General features: G+C 35.4%; 3 protein-coding genes across 5 annotated transcripts; 1 reads left to right on the top strand and 2 right to left on the bottom strand.

Moving 5' to 3' along the window:
- The first annotated feature begins 4,252 nt into the window (after nt 1-4,252).
- Nucleotides 4,253-9,547, top strand: LOC118033383 (probable protein phosphatase 2C 76). Of its 3 annotated transcripts, XM_035038370.2 has the most exons (10): nt 4,253-4,979; nt 5,214-5,527; nt 5,744-5,852; nt 5,932-6,059; nt 6,577-6,675; nt 6,938-7,096; nt 7,243-7,329; nt 7,972-8,063; nt 8,803-8,877; nt 9,187-9,547. In XM_035038370.2, exons 2-10 carry the CDS (start codon nt 5,491-5,493, stop codon nt 9,343-9,345), a joined length of 945 nt encoding a protein of 314 aa, XP_034894261.1. In that variant the 5' UTR covers nt 4,253-4,979; nt 5,214-5,490; the 3' UTR covers nt 9,346-9,547. The 3 variants fall into 3 exon arrangements, with proteins under 3 accessions (XP_034894261.1, XP_034894234.1, XP_034894243.1); XM_035038343.2 differs by lacking the exon at nt 5,744-5,852 and having other exon boundaries at nt 4,257-4,979; XM_035038352.2 differs by lacking the exon at nt 5,744-5,852 and having other exon boundaries at nt 4,257-4,745.
- Nucleotides 9,548-12,742: 3,195 nt separating this feature from the next.
- On the bottom strand, nt 12,743-15,712 carry LOC118033378 (uncharacterized). Its single transcript, XM_073412817.1, has 5 exons — nt 15,542-15,712; nt 14,977-15,159; nt 14,561-14,851; nt 13,581-14,245; nt 12,743-13,495 (listed from the first exon to the last, which is right to left on the bottom strand). Exons 1-3 carry the CDS (start codon nt 15,609-15,611, stop codon nt 14,688-14,690), a joined length of 417 nt encoding a protein of 138 aa, XP_073268918.1. The 5' UTR covers nt 15,612-15,712; the 3' UTR covers nt 12,743-13,495; nt 13,581-14,245; nt 14,561-14,687.
- A 2,332-nt stretch (nt 15,713-18,044) lies between these two features.
- Nucleotides 18,045-19,326, bottom strand: LOC118033367 (uncharacterized protein At4g29660). Its single transcript, XM_035038327.2, has 2 exons — nt 19,056-19,326; nt 18,045-18,284 (listed from the first exon to the last, which is right to left on the bottom strand). Exons 1-2 carry the CDS (start codon nt 19,239-19,241, stop codon nt 18,183-18,185), a joined length of 288 nt encoding a protein of 95 aa, XP_034894218.1. The 5' UTR covers nt 19,242-19,326; the 3' UTR covers nt 18,045-18,182.
- Nucleotides 19,327-19,729: the final 403 nt, after the last annotated feature.

Genomic DNA, 19,729 nt, shown 5'->3' on the forward strand with positions numbered 1-19,729 from the left:
TTAATTATTGTTTAATTTTTTTTATATATATTAGTACAAATAATTTTTTAATTTTTTTTAATTAAATGGATATATAAGTTTTTTTATTTACAATTAATTCTTTATATAAAAAACGTGTTTCAAAAATCCGTGTCGAAAAAAAAAATCCAATTCGCGACGATACATGCATCAGATTGCTAGTTGTATATATTGCATGTGATAGAGATCTTGCAAATTGGATTAAAAGTTAAAGAATTTCGCAAAAGTTAGGGGCATAATTAGAAAACTTTTTGAGTAGGCAATTAAAGTGTTCACATCCTTCCTTTTTTTCTTTTTTTATTTACGTGGGTGTCCGGGCCAGCTTGCGCGCACCACGACTAATCCCACGGCTCACTGAATATCCTGCAAACCCAATGAGCATGTAAGGCACTGCAGAGATGATAGATATGCACAGTAAAGTTTGAACCCAGGATGCAGAGAGAAAAAACAAATTCCTTCAACCATTAGACCAAGATCTCAAGTGTTCACATCCTTCTTAAAAATACAATACAGTGCTAACAACAAAAATATAGTTAAAATAAAATTAAAGACACACCTGTGCAACTAACTTTTGTTTTTTTTATAAAGTTGAAAAGGATTCAAAAAAGTGAAGAAAATTACTATCTTTTTTTGTTTCATTGTTAGGAAACATTTGGTAAATTTATTTTAAAACAAAGTATTTTAATAATTATATTAAATGGAGATCTAGAAGTCAAATGGTTTCCAAAAGAAAAATTTTGCAAGTATTTTTTTACTATCCATTGAATTTAGAATTTCATGTTGTCTTAAATAAACGACCTAGATGATCTAGAGATCAATTTTTTTTTGTTTTTATGTTTTAAAAAATTAAATTATTTTTTTTCTTTAAATTAATATTTTTTTGATATTTTTAGATTATTTTAATGCATTGATATTAAAAATAATTTTAAAAAAATAAAAAAAATATTATTTTAATATATTTTTAAATAAAAATTAATTTTGTAACCGCATCTCTCTAAAATAAATGTAGACCAAATTAATTAATAAGCCGTGAACAATACTTTACATCAAACTCATAATTTAAAGTGAGATAGTTTTGTTAAATTATAAAAAAAATTATTAATTTGAGTTTACCTAAATGAACTTTTCGGTAATTCGATGTTTACTTTTAAAGAATGTTTTTCTAAAAAACAATATTTTTTTTATTAAATTAATTAATTTAGATTCACACGATAATTTTCCAATGGATTCAACTTGACGGCAGTGCTTTACCTTACAGGAAACCATGGCGTGGAAAATTGTACGATGCACGAAGCGTTGACCATGGCGTCCACGTCGGACAAGGAATAGCAAAATGGAAGGGAAGGCTGTAGGAAAAAAACATACACTACCTTCTAAGACCAAATTTATATTTTAAGGCACTTGAGGTCTTGGTTCAGTGGTTAAAGAGATTTTTTTATTTTTATCCTGGGTTCAAACCTCATCATGCATGTTTGTCACCCCATGGTGCCTTACATGCTCATTGGGTTTGCAGGATGCTCAGTGAGCCGTGAGATTAGTCGTGGTGCGCGCAAGCTGGCCCAAACATCCACATAAATAAATAAAAAATTTGTATTTTAAGACACCAGCTAGGTGGTAATGATAGATACAGCTTGATTTTTTAAAGTATTTTTTTATTAATATTTTACTTTAAAATAGATGAATTTATTAATATTTTTTATAGTTTTCATATGTAACATATATTAAAAATAAAAAATTATAGAATATAATTTATTTTAATAAAAAATACCTAAACAACTATAAAATTTATCACTCTAGAACAACATAAATCTAATGTAATCCACCCATTACACTAGTTCTTGATGCTTGGTTTGATTACAATGTTGTTTTCTATGAATATTTTAATTTAATTATTTGGTTGGTAGAGTCAAGTCTTCGATTTGATGAGTAAACTTTTAAATATGAGGTCAAATATATTTATTTTACATTAATGGTGCTATGAAAACTTTAAAATCTTAAAATATCACGCAATTTATTTTTTTCTCTTTTTATTTTCTACAAGGCAGCGTATATCAGTAGCGATGCAATATACCATGTTTGTGTTTTAGGTTTTTAGATTTTAAAAAGAATTTATTAAAGTTTCATGAATTTACTAGGTTGATATATATAGAGTGTATTTTTTGTGATTATTTAAAAAATATATCAATTAACATGTATAAATTAATTAAAAATACTTTCTAGAATTGAATAAAAAAATAATTTTGACTTTCTAAAAACAAAATACAACGCACCATTCAATGAATCATTTTGTTATTTTGCTAGAGAAATACAAAACTAATAAACTCAAAATTTATTCAAAGCTAGCAATTACAGTGCTACAATGACCTAAATGCATGTAACTTAGAGATGATATGTTATTTTTCCACATAAAATTGATATCCGATTATCCCTTTTTATTCCTTATCGAGAGAGGGGAAATCCCTTTTTTAAAAAAGTTTTATGTTTTTTTTAATATATTTGTTTTGAGATGGGCCATTTGTAACAAGTTACGTGGCAAGTAGAAGATTCATAAGAGCTTAGTTAAAACTAAGCCCAGCAGATGAAACTAAATGGAGAAGGACCTGAATATTAGAATGAGCCCAATGCAAGAAAACCATACCAAAGCCCAATTGTTAAATAATTTCATTTATTGGGTGATAGAATCACTGCTGGGTTTATCTGTAATCTATGTCTGGCCTAGTCTTAACAAAAATAGGGAGGTAATTGGCACAGTCTATACCGGTAAAAATCTTAGGCCGACCTTTAATCTGTTAGCTCGGAAAAAGTTTAGTCAAAATATATTGATTTTTTCCTTTTTTCTTCTTCAGAATTAAGTTATTTTTACTCTGTTTACAAAATAAAAAAAATTAAGCTGACCTGAATTAACGAGTCAATATACATGAATCGTGACATGAGAAGAGGTGTCATGTGCTGTCATGCGCAGACACTAGAGTTAGATTTTAAAATGAATGATTTCAGGGGATACGGGATATTTGTATGTGGTAGCGGTTATTTTTTAAAGTGTTATTTTTTTAAAAGAAATATTTTTGACATCAATATATTAAATGCCCTGTAAACACTAAAAAAAAATTAGTTTAAAATAAGAAAAGATAAAAAAATTTATTTTTTTAAACACTTTTAAAATCTTAAAATAAATGGATCTTAATTATTTCCAGTACAAAAATAAATTAATCACAAGTCTATAAGATTGAGAGAGAGAGAGAGAGTGTTTGCTTCTTTTTTTTTTATTAAAAAAAATACAAATTAAATTAATTGAATAAAATAAAAGAGAAAAACCATAAAATATCATTAATCTAAAAAAAAAATTAGAAAAAAAAACAATTTAAAAAAAAACCAAAGGCTAGGCCAGCCCACTTGAGCTCCTGTCTTTTTTAGTTGTCATCCGCCCTAAATTTTAAATTTTCTTTTGAAAAATTAGATTATGCATTGTCTGATGTACCTAGACAATAACTGAAAAATCAAAGCCTTAAATTGTTTTATCAAAAAAATCTGTTTTCAACATATTTTTAACCTAAAACACCTCATGAATAGTGATAAATCTATTCATGACTTTAAAAAATTCAAAAAATCATTTCAAAAATCAAAATCAACCCAAAATAAAAAATCTATTCGAGCTCGTATATGTTTTTTTTTTTCCATAAACTTTAAAAGTAAAAAAAATGCCTAATATGAACCCCTAATAAAATGGAACCATTTAATATAAATATTGTATGTTTTGGTATCCTAAATCAGTGTCAACAACATGTTTCTCTCTCTACCATAGAAATTTGGCTACTTCTCTCTTTCTCTTATCTTTTAATCTGAGACTAAAAAATAATAAAAATAAATTTTTATACCAAAATTAAATTTAAAAAATATTGAGGTACCAATATTATATAATTTGTGTTATTTTTTAAGTTTGAGGACCAAAATATATTTTTTAAACTTATAGCACACCATCCATATTTGATGCCTTTTCATTTTGATCTTTTTTTATTTTGATATTATTATTTCATAAGAAATCAAAATCAATTAGTCTTTAACGAGGACTAAATTGTTAAAAAAAATAATTTAAAATCAAATTAAAAAAATAAAAAATTTTGCACAAAAAATCTACAGTAATATATGAGGATAAACAGTACTCATCTATACAGTGAAAACTCATACCTTTTAATTTATAGTTAGTAGTTAATATTCCCGTATTCAAGGAAATTGTGGAAAAAACACATTAAAGTCCTACAAATTCCTCTCCTTTTCTCTTGCAACTAGAGAAATATATGTTTGCTATTAGAGAATAAAGAGGAACTAACATGATTTTATGTGTTTTGTTCTTCAATTTCTCGATAGAATCCTTATAAAATCATGATGTTTAGGGTAGAAAATCGAAGATATTTTAGTTTAGAGAGGTATTTATTTTTTAGCTTTAAGTTCGAGGTTCTTCCACTTTGGCCGAAAAAGAAAGTTCAATGTGTTGTCTGATTGGTGTTAAACTGTGATTGGCACCGTTAGATAGCAAGGTAGATCTGTACACACCGAAAAAACAGCTAAATGAGTGGATGCATGAAGTGTGCCACGTTTCCTCTTCTCTTCGGTGCCAGACTCAAAACCAAACATCATCTCTGTCTCTGTCTCTCTCTGAATCTCTCTATATCCCTATAGATTTGCTGTTTCTAGAGAGAGAAACAAGACGACTCAGCATTCATCATTCAGTCAGTTGATTCTGAAAGACTATTCCTTTTTGCATCTCGGATTCGGATCCTCCATTTTTTGAACCACCCATATCATTCCGTGAATCCTTTCCATTTATAAATTTAAACTATCTTGATTTTCTATCAAAGATTGATAATTTCTTGACTGGTTTCCATTTTTCCTGTTTTAAAGCTCTTTTATTTTTCTTATTTGATTTCCCAGCTCAATGAGTAATTGAGTATAGTAATTTAAAGGTATGCTTTCTTTTTGTTGGGGCGAGGTGGTTGTTTTATGATTATTTTGGCTTAAAATGAATGAAAAGAGTCAGAATTCTGAAGATTTTTCATCTGGGGTGTTTTAATTCTGTGTGATAATCCTGTATCTCAAAGGGCTGCACTAAAACTATTGAATTTGTGTTAATTGGATTTTAATTTTAAGTTTTGAAAGTGTTTTTCGATAGTTTTGATATTGTTATTGAACTTGTGCAGGTGCTTTGTTGATCAGGTAGAGATCTGTCATTGAAGGTCATAGTTAGGTGTATTTAGATGTTATACAGCAGCTGCACAAGGAGAGTGATTGTACAAGCTGGAATATTTTGCAAAACGAGGTTGCAGTTAGGCAACATTGGAAGGAGTTTGAATGCAAGCCGTGGTGTAAATTATAAGTGGAATAGGCAGATTTTTACAATGAGTGGTGTAAGTATGATGGTTGATTCTGTTTCCACGGCGAAAAGGGGACCTACTGCTGATCTTTTGACGGGGGAAGATGATGATGGTGGATTTGTTTGTAGAGGGTGGAAAAGGTTGGTTCTTGTTTCTCTATATTTGCTGTTGTATCTATCCATGGTGAGAGTTCTAGGGACATAGGCCTGTTTACACTCGCTACTGCAATTATAAATAGGATTGATTGGCCAGCTGTTAACCTTTGGGTGGCTGAAGAAATGATATACAATTGCTATAGTATTATGATACTTTGAGTTTCTTGTATGTGCTTATGCATTTCAATCTCTCTATTGCAGGACTTGTGTTCTTTTTCATCCCATTAAAGTTTGAATTTTCACTGTATTTATTAGCTCCAATTTCTTATTATTGGAGGTCGCCTAGAGTAATCAGTTTCTCGCTTGCAAGGTTGAAATTGTCGTTGTGGTATAAGCTGTCTAATGTAATTCTACCCAGCCGCGTTTAATTTGGGTTATGTTTTTTGCAGTGAAGACGGGGAATTGAGCTGTGGGTATTCAAGTTTTAGGGGAAAGAGGGTTACCATGGAGGATTTCTTTGATGTCAAAAACACCACGATTGATGGGCAAAGAGTCTGCATGTTTGGAATCTTTGATGGTTAGATCCTCTCATTATTCTTCCTTTTACTGAAGTTGTCAATTTTTATTTTTTTGCTTGAATGGCTATTTTTGACCCAGTTAGAAGATGCCAATACCAAGTGAATGGAAGAGTACGCATGTTGCATTATCGTTTGGTTATCAACTATTGATGTACCTCCAGGTGTCCGACCATTATTTTCATGGAAACTATGATCTGTTCAAGGGATGTTTAAACACCTGGTGTCTATGAACATGACTGTTGCCTTTAGTAGCTTCCACCTAGGAAATTGCATAATCAGACAATTGGTCAAAATTTTTGTAACCCAAGTTGCCGCATGGTTTCAGCTAAGGTAGGATCATTCAAGAGAAGAAATCTGTAGGCTACAACCCATGACTCTCTTTATCACAACCATCAGTCAGGTCCCTGTTGGTCATGCATCTCACATATTTATCAACAAACAGTTCTTCTTCTGCTTTTAGGGGAGGGGGGAGGGGTGTCTTAGCAATTTTAACAGTTTTATGATGTACTGTCACAGGTCATGGTGGTTCTCGTGCTGCTGAGTATTTGAAGGAGCATCTGTTTGAGAATCTATTGAAGCATCCACAATTTATCACGGACACCAAATTAGCTCTCAGTACATCCAAGTTCTCTTTGGCTCATTACTATGAATTGCATAATATCAGCTAGATTATAGTACTATCAAGTATTTTTTGTTTTCTTGGTGCCTAGTAGCATCTTCAAGCAGGGTCCCATGTAGTTGTCGTTTCTTTTAAATGTCTGTATAGGACAAATTTGAGACCAATATAATGGTTCCAAGTCTGTCATTTGCTTTTTATGCAATATGCTTTAAATAGTGTGAAATAGGCTTGATTTGGTTATGTAAAATAACCATGCAGGTGAATCATATCAACAGACTGATGTAGACTTTTTGGACTCTGAAAAGGATACCTGCCGTGATGATGGTTCTACTGCTTCAACAGCAGTGCTAGTTGGTGATCATCTTTATGTTGCCAATGTTGGAGACTCACGGACTGTGATTTCGAAGGGTGGAAAAGGTATTAGTCATGCTATGAATTGCATTTTTCATTCAGTTGTTGGCAAATATTTTCTAGACAAGAATTTTCATGAATTTCCTTGTTATTTTCGCTCTTATCATGTTACTTCAATGTTTTTTCTTATGTTCTCCTTTTCCATTGGACAGCGATCCCTCTATCTGAGGATCATAAGCCTAACAGAAGTGATGAGCGGAAGAGAATTGAAAGTGCTGGAGGTGTTGTAATGTGGGCGGGTAGATCTGTTTACTGGTTGTGATACATGTTTTCAAGCATTTTCACTTCGTTTGATCTGCATGTGGCAGTAATTGATCCAGTGGGTTCTCCATTCTGTGTAGACATTTTTGGAATAGTCCTCCCTTTTGGATGGTCAAGGAAAAGCTTTTGACATTTGAAAGGATGAAAGCTTTTGCAGTTGGGACATTGGGGATCATCTAATTTGTTTAAATTTTGGCATGAATTGTGATTTATGAGGGATGGGTCCAAATAATAGGTGCTTGTATTCTATATGCAAACCTTTCTCTTTGGTGCAACACTATGCGCCGTCCCGAGCTTTGAGCCTAGTAACTGAAACGGTATCTGAGATGAAGATCCCTACCCGGACCCTGGTTTCCTGATTGGCTGCTTGACTTCTTGCTACTTATTCCGGTTTGACTTTAAATGCTGATTGTCTATGGTTGGTGGAACCCACTGTTACTTAAAATGTCCCAACTATTGATCAATGCCCACCTTTATGATCCTTGGTCGGGAATTTTGCAGCCATTCCATTTGGGGGATAGGAAACTTCATTTATTTTCTTCTACAACATGTGTTAAATTTTGATAAGTTCCAGACAATTCCTAAAAACTGAAATCATACTGCTTTGACTGTCTTGTCAGGCACTTGGAGAGTAGGTGGTGTATTGGCCATGTCTCGTGCTTTTGGTAACCGCATGTTGAAGCAATTCATTGTAGCAGAACCTGAGATCCAGGTATTCTACAAAACATCCTCCCCTTTCCAGAATGTTGATCTTATATCGTTTTGATTTCCAGTAAAGGATTTTGATCATGTGATCAATTTTCTTTCTTTTTGTTTCAAGCATTTAATACAAGCAAGGAATAATTCAGGAAATCTTCATTTTGAGCAAGAGTAGCAAGATAATTGAAAATTTTGTTGATTTGTTTTACTTTCACCATAAGAATAATCCAGGAGAGGAAATTACCTTCCTCAGTTAACTATATACATTTATAAAGTGTCTTAATGTAGGATACTATATCATAATGCTGCGGTGTTTACAGCAGGAGAAAGGTAGGGCTTTCATTGTTTCGACTTTTGATCTTGGTGGTTTTTCTCAATCGCCTGAATTGAACTGTAATATCAACAGGAGGTGCTGGCTAATTAAGATTGTAGTTCCTCATTGTCATATCAAAGATGCGGGATTTGAATTGTTAATCTTCATTAAAATATGGAGGTTCAAGGATTAGGGAAAGCTTTTAATGTTGTATAATAGACCTAAAAATGAAGTAAATATTCTCAGGGCCTCTTTCCATTCAGTGCTGCTCTGTTTAATGTTTCTAACCGGTTGTTAATGGACTTCTGCTTATCTTGGTGTCTATAGGTATAGCATCCAGTCTATGATTTCTTCCACTTGCCTGGATCAAGCTGTATGTAATTTTATCGATCGAGACAAAAATTATTTAGCAACTTGTTTGTATTTTTTCCCCTTTCAGGAGCAGAAAATAGATGAGGAATTCGAATTGCTTGTGCTCGCAAGTGATGGACTATGGGATGTGGTACCTAATGAGGTAAATATGCTAACCCGCTCTCTCTCTCTCTTTGTCTGATACATGGAAGTGCATTTGCATGAATACATGTCTTGTCTCACTTTTGATGAGAGATTCCACTGGATTATGTGAGTGGACCACTCACATTTTTGCCCACTGCTTAGAATACGAGGTAAATTGGCTATCATAGAGATAATTGGTTACTATATACAAATGCGTTGAATTAGCATCTGATTGGTGAGAGGGAATGCTGGCCTGAGGTTTCTTTCCTTGTGCATAACCTCTAGACATTGAGCTGTTTTTGCTTACCTCCGCATGCATCATGTGCAGGATGCTGTTTCCATTGCCAGAACAGAAGAAGATCCTGAGGCAGCTGCTAGAAAATTAACAGAGGCGGCTTTTACACGGGGCAGTGCGGATAACATAACATGCATTGTAGTGCGGTTCCACCACAACAAGACTGATCTATCCAATATCCAGGAGGATTAGGCACTGCCTCTTATTTTGCATGTATAGATTTATTGATGTTCTTGCTAATCTATTACTGATATCTATGCATGCATAGCTGAATGTGCATGTGAAGGACCCGATCTGTTTATTCAATTGTCTTTTAATTTCTCAATTTACCCACGTTGAGAACATGGACTTGTGTCCAGTTGTATTTCAAAAGTAATTCAAATTTCACCGAGCCGTTTTCATCTTCCAATAAAAAAAATTACCATAAACAAAAGTTGGTCTAATCATAGATTTGTCTGCTTTAAGATACATGAACTACTACATGCAGCTGTGAGAGAGAGCAAGGGAAAACATAATTGAGCTAACCTGCTCTGGCCTTGATCAAATTCAGGCTTCAAAACCTGACGCAAAATCATTTCTGCATGCTATGCAACCGAAGTAATCTGTGGAAGGCTAGCATACTCTGGCCAACGCAGTTCCCACTAATTGTTGTCAATGCCATCTCTATTTTTCGAGACATGTAAATTGATGAATGGATGGAAACCATACCTAACTTAGAGACTAGTCTAGGAAATATATATCCATAGATTTTATCTTCAGAGAGAAACATGAATAGCTTCAGAATGCAGTGAGCCGAATTTTGTGCCTGCCAACTTACTGGAGCCAGGCCCTTGTTTCTCCTTGAAATTTGGCCATTGTTGCTGTGTCCCTCATTGCTCGGTTGGAGGGGGATGACAAATGAGAAAGTATGAATGTTCTGTGAACCAAAATGTGGCTTCAGTGTTCGATCTTTGTATGCGACTGATGCATGATTTGGAATCATCGGCTTCATAAATGCTTGAAGAGGTAGTGTATCAGTTGCATGCATCGGCATCCTTCAACAAACAGAACAACAGTAAGCACACTAACAGTGTAAATTTTCTAATTCCTGGTGTACGATTTCATAATTTGCATTATCTTTAAGCTCTTCAGTTCGATGAAATATCCGAGAACAATGGTATCTTAAATGAGCAATTCTTGCTGCAAATTTTTAAAATCATGCGCAGCGTAGATCACTAACCTAACCATATGACCAAGAAAACATAAAATAGAGGAGAAAGTTAATGTGACAAGGAAGACTCACACTCTCTCACAATTGATCATCTGTGCTGAGCAGAAACTGCTTGATGCAGGGTTTGCTTTGAGAGAGCTGGAAATAGGGCTTGTGGAATCAATCTGGAGATGACCAGTAGATGGTTTTGGAAGCCGTGGTGAATTGTTACATCCCTGATGTAGGCTGTGAACTATGGTACCAAAACGAAACCATTACTAATTCAAAATGTATTCATAACAAGATTAGAATGAAGTAAATATGCCATGGATTTTGGCCTCTCAGAGTTTCAGAATATAATTAGTTCACATCACTTCTTACGCCAATCAACTTACCGAAACCAGGTCCATGTTGCTCTAGTGGAAGGTTGGGGGAAAAAGGGTTTGATTGTCATATGCAACTGAAGCAGGATTCAGAATCTCCGACCGTGTCAAGGAAGGTACCCTGTCAGGTGCATTGCCTTCCACCACCATCCTTCAACAAACAGAAGAGCAGTAAGTATATGGCAGGTTAAACCCAAGTATTCTCAATTATTCCCGCTAAACCATCTGATAATTTGCATGATTTTTTATCAGTGCATTTGTCGATATTCATCCAAGTAAATACAGACTCATGCTCACATAAACGTACACTAGACCAGGCCTATGGAACCTACTCAGTTGCTTGCCCCTACTCAGGAACAGCACATCCCTGAACTCCTTCCATTTCAAATAGATTCAGTGCATGTAGCACACCGATTACTCACATGTATTCCACATCCCGAAGCTGTTACACCTAGATTCATCAAGTTCCAGTCGGATATATGCTCTCCAAATTGATCTAACTCTATAATGTTACCCCCACGTTGGTATAGTTTATATAGTGGCATTTAGAATACACTCAATGAGATATAGAAACCACTAGCGGGAAGTCGGCACTGCGCCACGGGTTGCAGCAAGCATATGAAGCATCCCGAAGCTGTTACACCTAGATTCATCAAGTTCCAGTTGGATAGCTGCCAGAAGGAATTTTCACCCTCTCCCACAATTCATCTGTGCCGGGCATAAACTGCCAGATGCAGGGTTTTCGTTGTGATAGCTGGAAATAAGGCTCCTGGAATCAGTGTAGAAGTGAGCAGTTGATGTATTTGGAAGCTGTGGGGGCAAGACTATCGACTGTGATACAGAAAATGAAACCATCACCAACACAAATGTTGTAATGACAAGTTAGACTAAGCACTTCTACTTCAGCGGCATGACTGAGAATTTAAGGTTTGCATAACGAAAACAAGGAGGAGATCCTGCATAATGAATAACGACTTAAAAACAGTTAAGTGAAAATTAAGGAAATTGCTTATGTTGTTGTGCTTGGATAGGTTTATTTGTTCTCAGAATGTCTCGAGTACTAGTTGAATGCATTCGAATATTTCCAGATACCGAACTTTGTCTAATAGTCTTTAAACAGTTCTGGTTTCTCTTTCTCCAATTGATTCACGAAAAGAAAAATGCCAGAGCAATTGGAAAAGGAACATAATTTGACATGTCAAGAATTTGAAACCTAGCGGCTAAAGGCAAGCAGCGGATAAACATAGCACAGAACAGAAGAAGAGGCAAAAAAGGAAAGGTTATCCTTGGCAACATTTAATCTTCAATGATATTTTATGAGGTCTAAAACCTCTCCCATGAATCCTAGTGTTTATGACTCCATAAGATTGTCGAAAGCCACAGCATTTTTGTGTCATGATCCGGCAAGAACTTTATAAGGAAGGTAGCCATAAGAGGAGATGCTCCAGCAATTGCATACAACATTGACATACTTGCAGGGAGCACCAGGTGTAGTTTTTTTAATAGGAAGATGAGGAGTCATAAATGAGCCTCAGTAGCAAAGTAGTTTGGGTTTACCCCCCACGGGCACGGGCACATTATGGTAGAATGTTGTGGGAAGAATTTACCTGGTATGGGTTGGTTGCCTTCTTGAATGGGAGCCAATGAAGCATTATGAGATGCAATAGAATCCTGCAGAACACGCTGTGGTGGCACTGAACTAGAGCCCGCCATAAGAGCACCTTCTTTTGTTAGATCTTGTTGGTTTCTTGGTTTCACTGAACTAGAGCCTGCCACAATAGCACCTCCATGCGTAAGATTTTGTTGGTTTCTCAGTGGCGCAGAGCTAGAGCCCACCTGTAGGATTTTGATGGTTTCTTGGTGGCGCTGAACTACAGCCCGCCATAGGAGCACCTCCATTCGAGAGATTTTGGTGGTTTTCTTGGGGGCTCACGAGATATCCTTGCTGGGAATCTTTCTTCTCCTGCTTCCTGTGGAAGTTCATTTTAATTGACAAGTAATTAACGAAGATAATTAGCAATGTTTTGGGCTACTGGCAATCAGTCTTTTATAGCTTCTGTGCACGCAACATAGTTTTCTAATGAAACGTGGCTCAGTTATAGAAAAGGAGAAGCTAGGAGTTGGGACACGTGGCAGATGGTGATGATTCAGGCTGTTAATACAGTTGTTAGCTAGTTAAGAAGAGTCAGTTAGACAGTTATTTTGGAGGGACAGCTGCTAGCCCATTTACAAGTTTTATTTCACTGTGAAATGCCTATTCCAACAGGATCTTTCCAATTAATTTCACTATCTGTTTGAAAAACATTTAGAAATTTTGCAGATTTTAATTAAGTTAGTCTAAGCACATTTAATCAAGTTGATTTCTGCGTCTTGTGTGTACCTGCACTTAATAAATTTTCTGAACAAGTAAATTATATTTGTGATTTGGAATGAAGCGCAACCTATCTCAAGGTGATCCAGTTCAATCTACATAGATTTTCCTGCTTCGGTATACAAAAACATACACGAAACATCTGTTCTGCTACAAGGAATAAAATGGGAAAAAATACAATGGCGAGCAGATACTTTATGCCAGCCTTAATCAACTTCAGGTTTCAAATTTACCTTGACGCACTAGATGTTCCATACAGGCAAGATAATCAGTAGTTTTTTCTAGTCTGAGCTACATCTAGGCGATCCAAATCCCGACATGATTAATATTGTAAGGCCTTGCCTTAAGATTCTTCTTCTGATTGAGAGTCCAAGGAAGAAACGTTGAAGTAACCATCAACTGAAACAATAATGGAACACAGTACGTAAAAAACTGGAGGCTGAAGAAAGTCTAAGAACATGAAGGGAAAAGAATTAAGATTTACCATCGATTTTTGGCTTTGGAGGATCAAGTAAAGTACCGAAGTCTGGATGGAAATTTGTCTCTGGAGTGTCAGGCAATATGCTATTACCAGGATTGAAATTTGAGTCGGGAAGATCAGGCAATATAGCAGAACCTGGATTGAAATTTGGCTCTGGAGGATCGAGAAATATACTAGAAGCTGGATTAAAATTTGGCCAAGGAAGGTAAGAAGATATACCAGAAACCAGATATTCTGTTCAAATTATGGAAGAACATGGATTGTGAACCTCAAAACAAAGAAAAAGGACATCTTCATGAGGTTATGTAGTGTAGGTTAATTCAGCTGTGAAGTTAATGTCTCTTCTTGAGTCATGTAACGATAAATGGATAAAAACAATGAATTACTTGAAACTAGTTTAGGATCAAATGACTAAGCCATGGATTTTAACCTAGGAGAGTAGGAACCTCGAACAACTTCAGAATATAACGGGTTCAAACTTACTACTTGTATCTGTCAAGTAAACGAAGACAGGCCCAGGTTGCTCTGGAGAGTTCAAACAAGACAAGATCGGATCATGTTCTGCCTCTGTTTGATCATTGTCTGCAACTGATGCAGGATTCAGAATCTCCAAATTTATAAAGAGTGGGACACGTGCTATATCAGCTGCATTTCTGTCCATGGCCATCCTTCAACAAACAGACGAGCAGTAAGCATGCGACAACGTAAACCCTAGCATTTCCTATTATTCCTGATGTACCATTTGATAATTTGTTTATTATTATTTTTTTTAATCTCTGTGCATGTCAAGATTCAATCCCTTTATTTGAATAAAAGTTTATCATGATTTTATATATCTACATGTAGACTTATGCTAACATAAATATAATCACCAGTTCAGTAAATTTGCAAGATCATCTCCATTATAAATTACTTAGCATATGACCAAGAAAAATTAATTGAAAAGGAGAGAAGAAAAATCTAATACGAGGGGGAAGACTTACAATCTCTCAAAATTCATTTGTGCTGGATGGAAACTGTCAGATGCAGGGTTTTCATCATCTACAAGTTGTCTGCAGGAAACAGTGCTCAGGGAATCAATATAGGGATCCCCAGATGGAATTGGAACCTCTAGCGGAATGGTGTCTCCCCAGGGTAGAATGTCAACTGCAGAAAGAAACTAAGCACTCTTACTTCTGGGGCATGACTGAGAAATTGAAAATTACAAGGAAATTGCATATGTTTTGTGCTTGTACGGAGTTTCATCTGTCCAGCACTTGGACTCCAACTTGTGCCTACAGAAATGACATTAGTAAACAATCAAAAGTTGAAACCTTTGAGATTTATCCAGAGGCCAACTTTATGTTGTTAAATCTATTATATTTGGAACACAGTAGAAAGTTTATGGCAAGAAACTTACCTGGAATGTGTTGAAAGTCTTCCTCAATAAAATGCAAGGGATCATCTAGACAAGCAAGGAAATTCTCAAGATCTTTTTGCTGCTCAAGTAATTGATTGGATGTAGAGCTTGATTCTTCCAGAATCAACTTTGCGTAAAAATCCTTGAAAATTTCTGGCTTCTCTTCCTCCAGTTGATTCCATGCTATATCATGAAAAACAAATGTCAGAGCCATTAAATAAGGAACATTCAAGAATTTGTGGATTCATATCGAACCTTGCTTCCACATGTAAGCAGCAGATAAAGATACCATGTAACAACAGAACAGGGGAAAATGGGAAGGATTATCCTCAAGCAACATTTGATCTTAATGACATTGTATGAGGTCTAAAGCTCTCCCTTAAACCCAAGTGCTTATGGCTCCTGTAGCGTAGTCGAAGGTGATGACATTGCTGTGCCATGATCTGGCAAGAACCTTTGAGTGAAAGTACCGAGAAGAGGAGAAGCTCCAAAAATTGTTTACAATATTACATCCTAGGAAATTTCGATTGGCTCGTAGGAAGGAATGAGTGGTTTACCACTTTACCTAAGCTTGTAACACCAGGTTCAATTCCATCTAGTTCGAATAGTGTCTTAACCACATCTTCTTTATTCATAAACAGGTGCAGGCAGCTTTCAATTTTATCTCGGACCTACGCAGCCAATTGTCGCAAATAAAATGAAGAACTCAGTACAAAACAGGTCAATTTCACTGGATAAATCAACAACATTTGTACTGACACAGATGAAAATTACATGAAATGTCTTGCCTCTTTTGTGCTTCTGTTTCTTTCACTGGACACCGAACTAGAGCCCACCACTGGAGCCCCGGGTGTGATATTTTGTTCATTTCTTGGTGGCTCCTGAGATGCCGCTGCTGACAATCTTGCTGCTTCTGCAGAATCTTGCTTCTCCTGTGAAAGTTCATTTCATCTAGTAACCAAACTAAAAGGAAAAGGAACTAAGTGCATCAGAAGCAAAATATTTATACCATGACCAATGCTCTACATTATCTTCAGACGACCAGCTCAGATTCCGACAAGGAAATCAGTACCTCCCCCATGCTCATCTCAATTCAGTGCAAGCAATCACTTCTCCTCTCTGGGCGTGGGATCTCTCTTGATGCTGCATGGTAAATGCATCATTATCTGAATGATTTCTGTACTATTATGTGTTAATGTTTGTTTGTTTCTTACTGCAGAAGTAACCGAAATTAAACAAAAAAACATGAAATTCACTTGGCCAAAAAAAATTAATGGGATTTCTTTCTTGCATTTTCTTAGCAACCAAACAGAGACACTTTGACAAGAGGGCAAGAGAATGCTATGAATCAAAAAACAAAGAAGATTATCAGGAAAGAAAAGTAGCCATCCTCAAGGAGAAAACGGAAAGGACTAAACGTACAAAAAGGACAGAACAAAAACAAATTAAAAAAAATCACTGAAAAGAAACAATATGGAATTCAAGTTTCTCTTTCTTCTATCTTGCATTTTCTTGGCAACCAAACATCCCAATGCCCATTAAATGACAAAAACACCCAAAAGTTAATTGGACGTGAGGATTCCATGTGACACAAAAGGACAAGAAATTTCCTGAAATTGTACTCGGAAGAATGTTCTATTTTGCCTTTTTACTTCATAAAGAACCCAGGAGCCAAACAAAACACTGAAAATTGACAATTCAACATTCAAATTCCAAATTTTCTTTCTTTCATTTTCTAAGGAACCAAACACGGCCACTATCCCACAGATGACAAAAAGAATCAAATTTACGTCAACAGTCAAAGAAACTTGAGAACTCGCATCTTAATTTGAACGGCTCATGACTACTCACCTTCACCACTACTTGCTTTCTTGCCACTCTTTCTTGCTAACCAAGAAGACACAGAAAAGGGGGTTTATTAGCCAGTTTTCTACCCTTCCTTCCAACTGCAGAAATGTTGGTCTTTATAGGCAACCAGTCCTTTTATAGGATTCAAATAGCTTGTTTACTGTAGCACCTGCATGCAAACCTCTACTTACGTTGGGTTTGAGGATGATAACTCTGTTAGGAGTCGTCTTAAGGGTGCTGAAAACGTAATGAACTGGCAGTCTTAAGAGGTTGAGAAGAGAAGGACCTATTGCAATTCATAATCTAAAACAAACAGTACGTGATGATACTAAGCATTTATAGACATTTTGTTTCTTATCAGCAAGAGCTAATCCTGCACTCTCTTCTTGTATGCCAGTTTTCTTTTTTGGCAACCCTTTAATGTCCATCAACCTCTTTGTATTTTTGGTTCTGATGGTTTAGGTATTTTCTGATCAGCTCAGATTACCAAGACCTTTTATAGACATCTTGGGTCCTGTCATTTATTCATCTGTTTCCGTTTTTCTTTTAAATTATCTTGCTAGTTTAGGACACCACTTTTAACTCTCTGGGTTCCTTCAGGATCGACCTCCTTTCGAATGGGATACGGTACAGTTCAACATAAATTTCCTTTCCTCGTATTTGTGTGTGCTCATAAAACAAGGTTTGCCTAAGAGATTTATATATAGCAAACAGAAAACGGTCTTCTTTAATACAAATTATTACAATTTTTTTTTAAGTTATTCCCATGTTTAGTAACAAAATACCATTTCCAATTTTTTTTTCCATCTTGACAAACTTTTCTGGTTTATCGTTCAGCATCATCGTCATCAATAATAAGGGAAAAGCACCAGTTAACCACAATCATGGTGGGTTCTGCAGACCTTTATCAAAGTGAGCAACCACAGTTTCAGTGCTTTATCATCAATGACCAAAATATTGAATTCCGTCCAAGAGTGGGGGTTTTAAGCTACGAATTACGTGAGTAATTGAATGAAAATTATACATGACACATTGTGCTGAGCCTTTTGATCATTGGACTGACCAATACCAACTGAAGCGCATCAGAAAATGATGAGAAAAATATCCTCCATTATAGCTCAAACATCTGCATTTCCACTTATGAATGAGTTCCACGTCGTATACATTCTTGATTCCATAAGTGGTGAGGTTCTTTCGCAGAACAAGAACATTTTCACACATAAAACTAATGCAGCATCATGATTACAGCTTTATTGAGGTTAACAAGATTACAGACCTACCTTGATCTAAACAATCGAGACAGCAAGTAAATTGGAAGAAAGTATATAAAAAAAAACTCCTTTTCTGCTGTGTATTCACTAAGTGGGTACTTCTCCTCTTAGAATCTTCCAAGGACCAGAATAGAACTTTGGCTTCATAAGAGGCACTGCTTCACCAGGGTGATCTTCCCAGTATTTCTCCTGTTTGATAGATGAAAGCACAATTCTTCAATTACAACCCAACCTGGAAGCTTGAATCCCAAAAATAGCTCAAAGGAAAAAAAAATGTTCAATGAATTTCAAAAGACCACAATTTCGATTGTTTGACTGTGGATAGTTGAAACAGTAAACATAAACATTTATTGGTTGCCCTCTCCTGTATTAATTAAAAAACTCTGTATTTATCCAATGTGTAAAGAGACACGGACAGTGGCATAGGTAAAACCATATCAAATCTACGAGCCGAGCTTGAAGATACAACTAAAGTGAGGTTGGGAAAGTTTCATTCTCTACTAGAGTCCTGCATCAATAAAAAGGCTTTGAAATCTGTAAATAAGAGGCCTGCGGCTACCTTGTCATTTGGGGTTCTACATTACAAAATGATCAGAGGCACCATATTAAATTCTTCAATTTCCTGCAACAATCAGTTTCCTTAAGACATTATTTTCCTACTCCGACGGCACCAGTCTATCTTAGTGCAATTAGAAGCCACAAAACCATTAGAAACCCAGTTCTTTCTTGGAATTAAGGTCTAGGGTTTTCCCTATATACAACCCATTTTGCCATTCCATTTACGAGATTAGATGTATCATGGAAAAAAATTAGAGTTTTAAAGTTATTGTTCAGCAGCTAAACAAGAAAATTAAGCTCTTAATTCTCTACTTAATTTCCAAAACAAATCCCAACCACACACACCAATCCCTAACCCTAGCCCTAGTTTCAAGAAGAGGGAAAGTGGGAGAGTTGAGTTACCTTGTATAGTTGTTCAGTGAGGGCAGAGCCTATGACACCAGTGTAAAAGGCAGCAACATAAATGGTAACAAGAGGAGTGAAGGATTTTGGTCTCCTGTAGGGCTCTATCATATCCCAAAGAATCGTTCTTTCCCACTTTGTGTACAAGTAATCTGCGTATTTCCTCCACAGATAGCTCGCCGCCATTTTCAATCTCCGTCTCTTCTTGCTCGCTGGCTCACTCCTCTGCAAAACTCAGGGTAGGCTGTTACTGCTGCTGAGCTGCTCCCAAGTTTGATGACAATAAGACTAATGGGCCAGGCCTTTTCTTGTTAAACTATTTAGGCCCATCTAGTGCTTGCCCAATGCATGCAAACCAGAAGAAGATGAGGTGTATTAAGGTTTTGTTTAATTATAATTTTGTTAATTGATTAAATTTTTTTTCTTAACTTTTGACTCATAAAAAAATAATAAATATATTTGATTAATTTTTTTTTAAAACTTTAATTAAAACTTTGTTAAAATATTAAGTTTAAATTTTTATTTTTAATGACGAGTTCAAATTTTTTATTTTTGAATTCTGAATTCTAATTTATACTACATTTATTCTTAAAAAAAGTTACTTTTGAGTAGTTTATTTGTTTAAAATAAAACTCAAAATAAAAAATCATTTTTCATAAATCATATCAAAATGG

Source organism: Populus alba, chromosome 12 (genome assembly GCF_005239225.2).
Source record: "Populus alba chromosome 12, ASM523922v2, whole genome shotgun sequence".
Taxonomy (NCBI): domain Eukaryota; kingdom Viridiplantae; phylum Streptophyta; class Magnoliopsida; order Malpighiales; family Salicaceae; genus Populus; species Populus alba.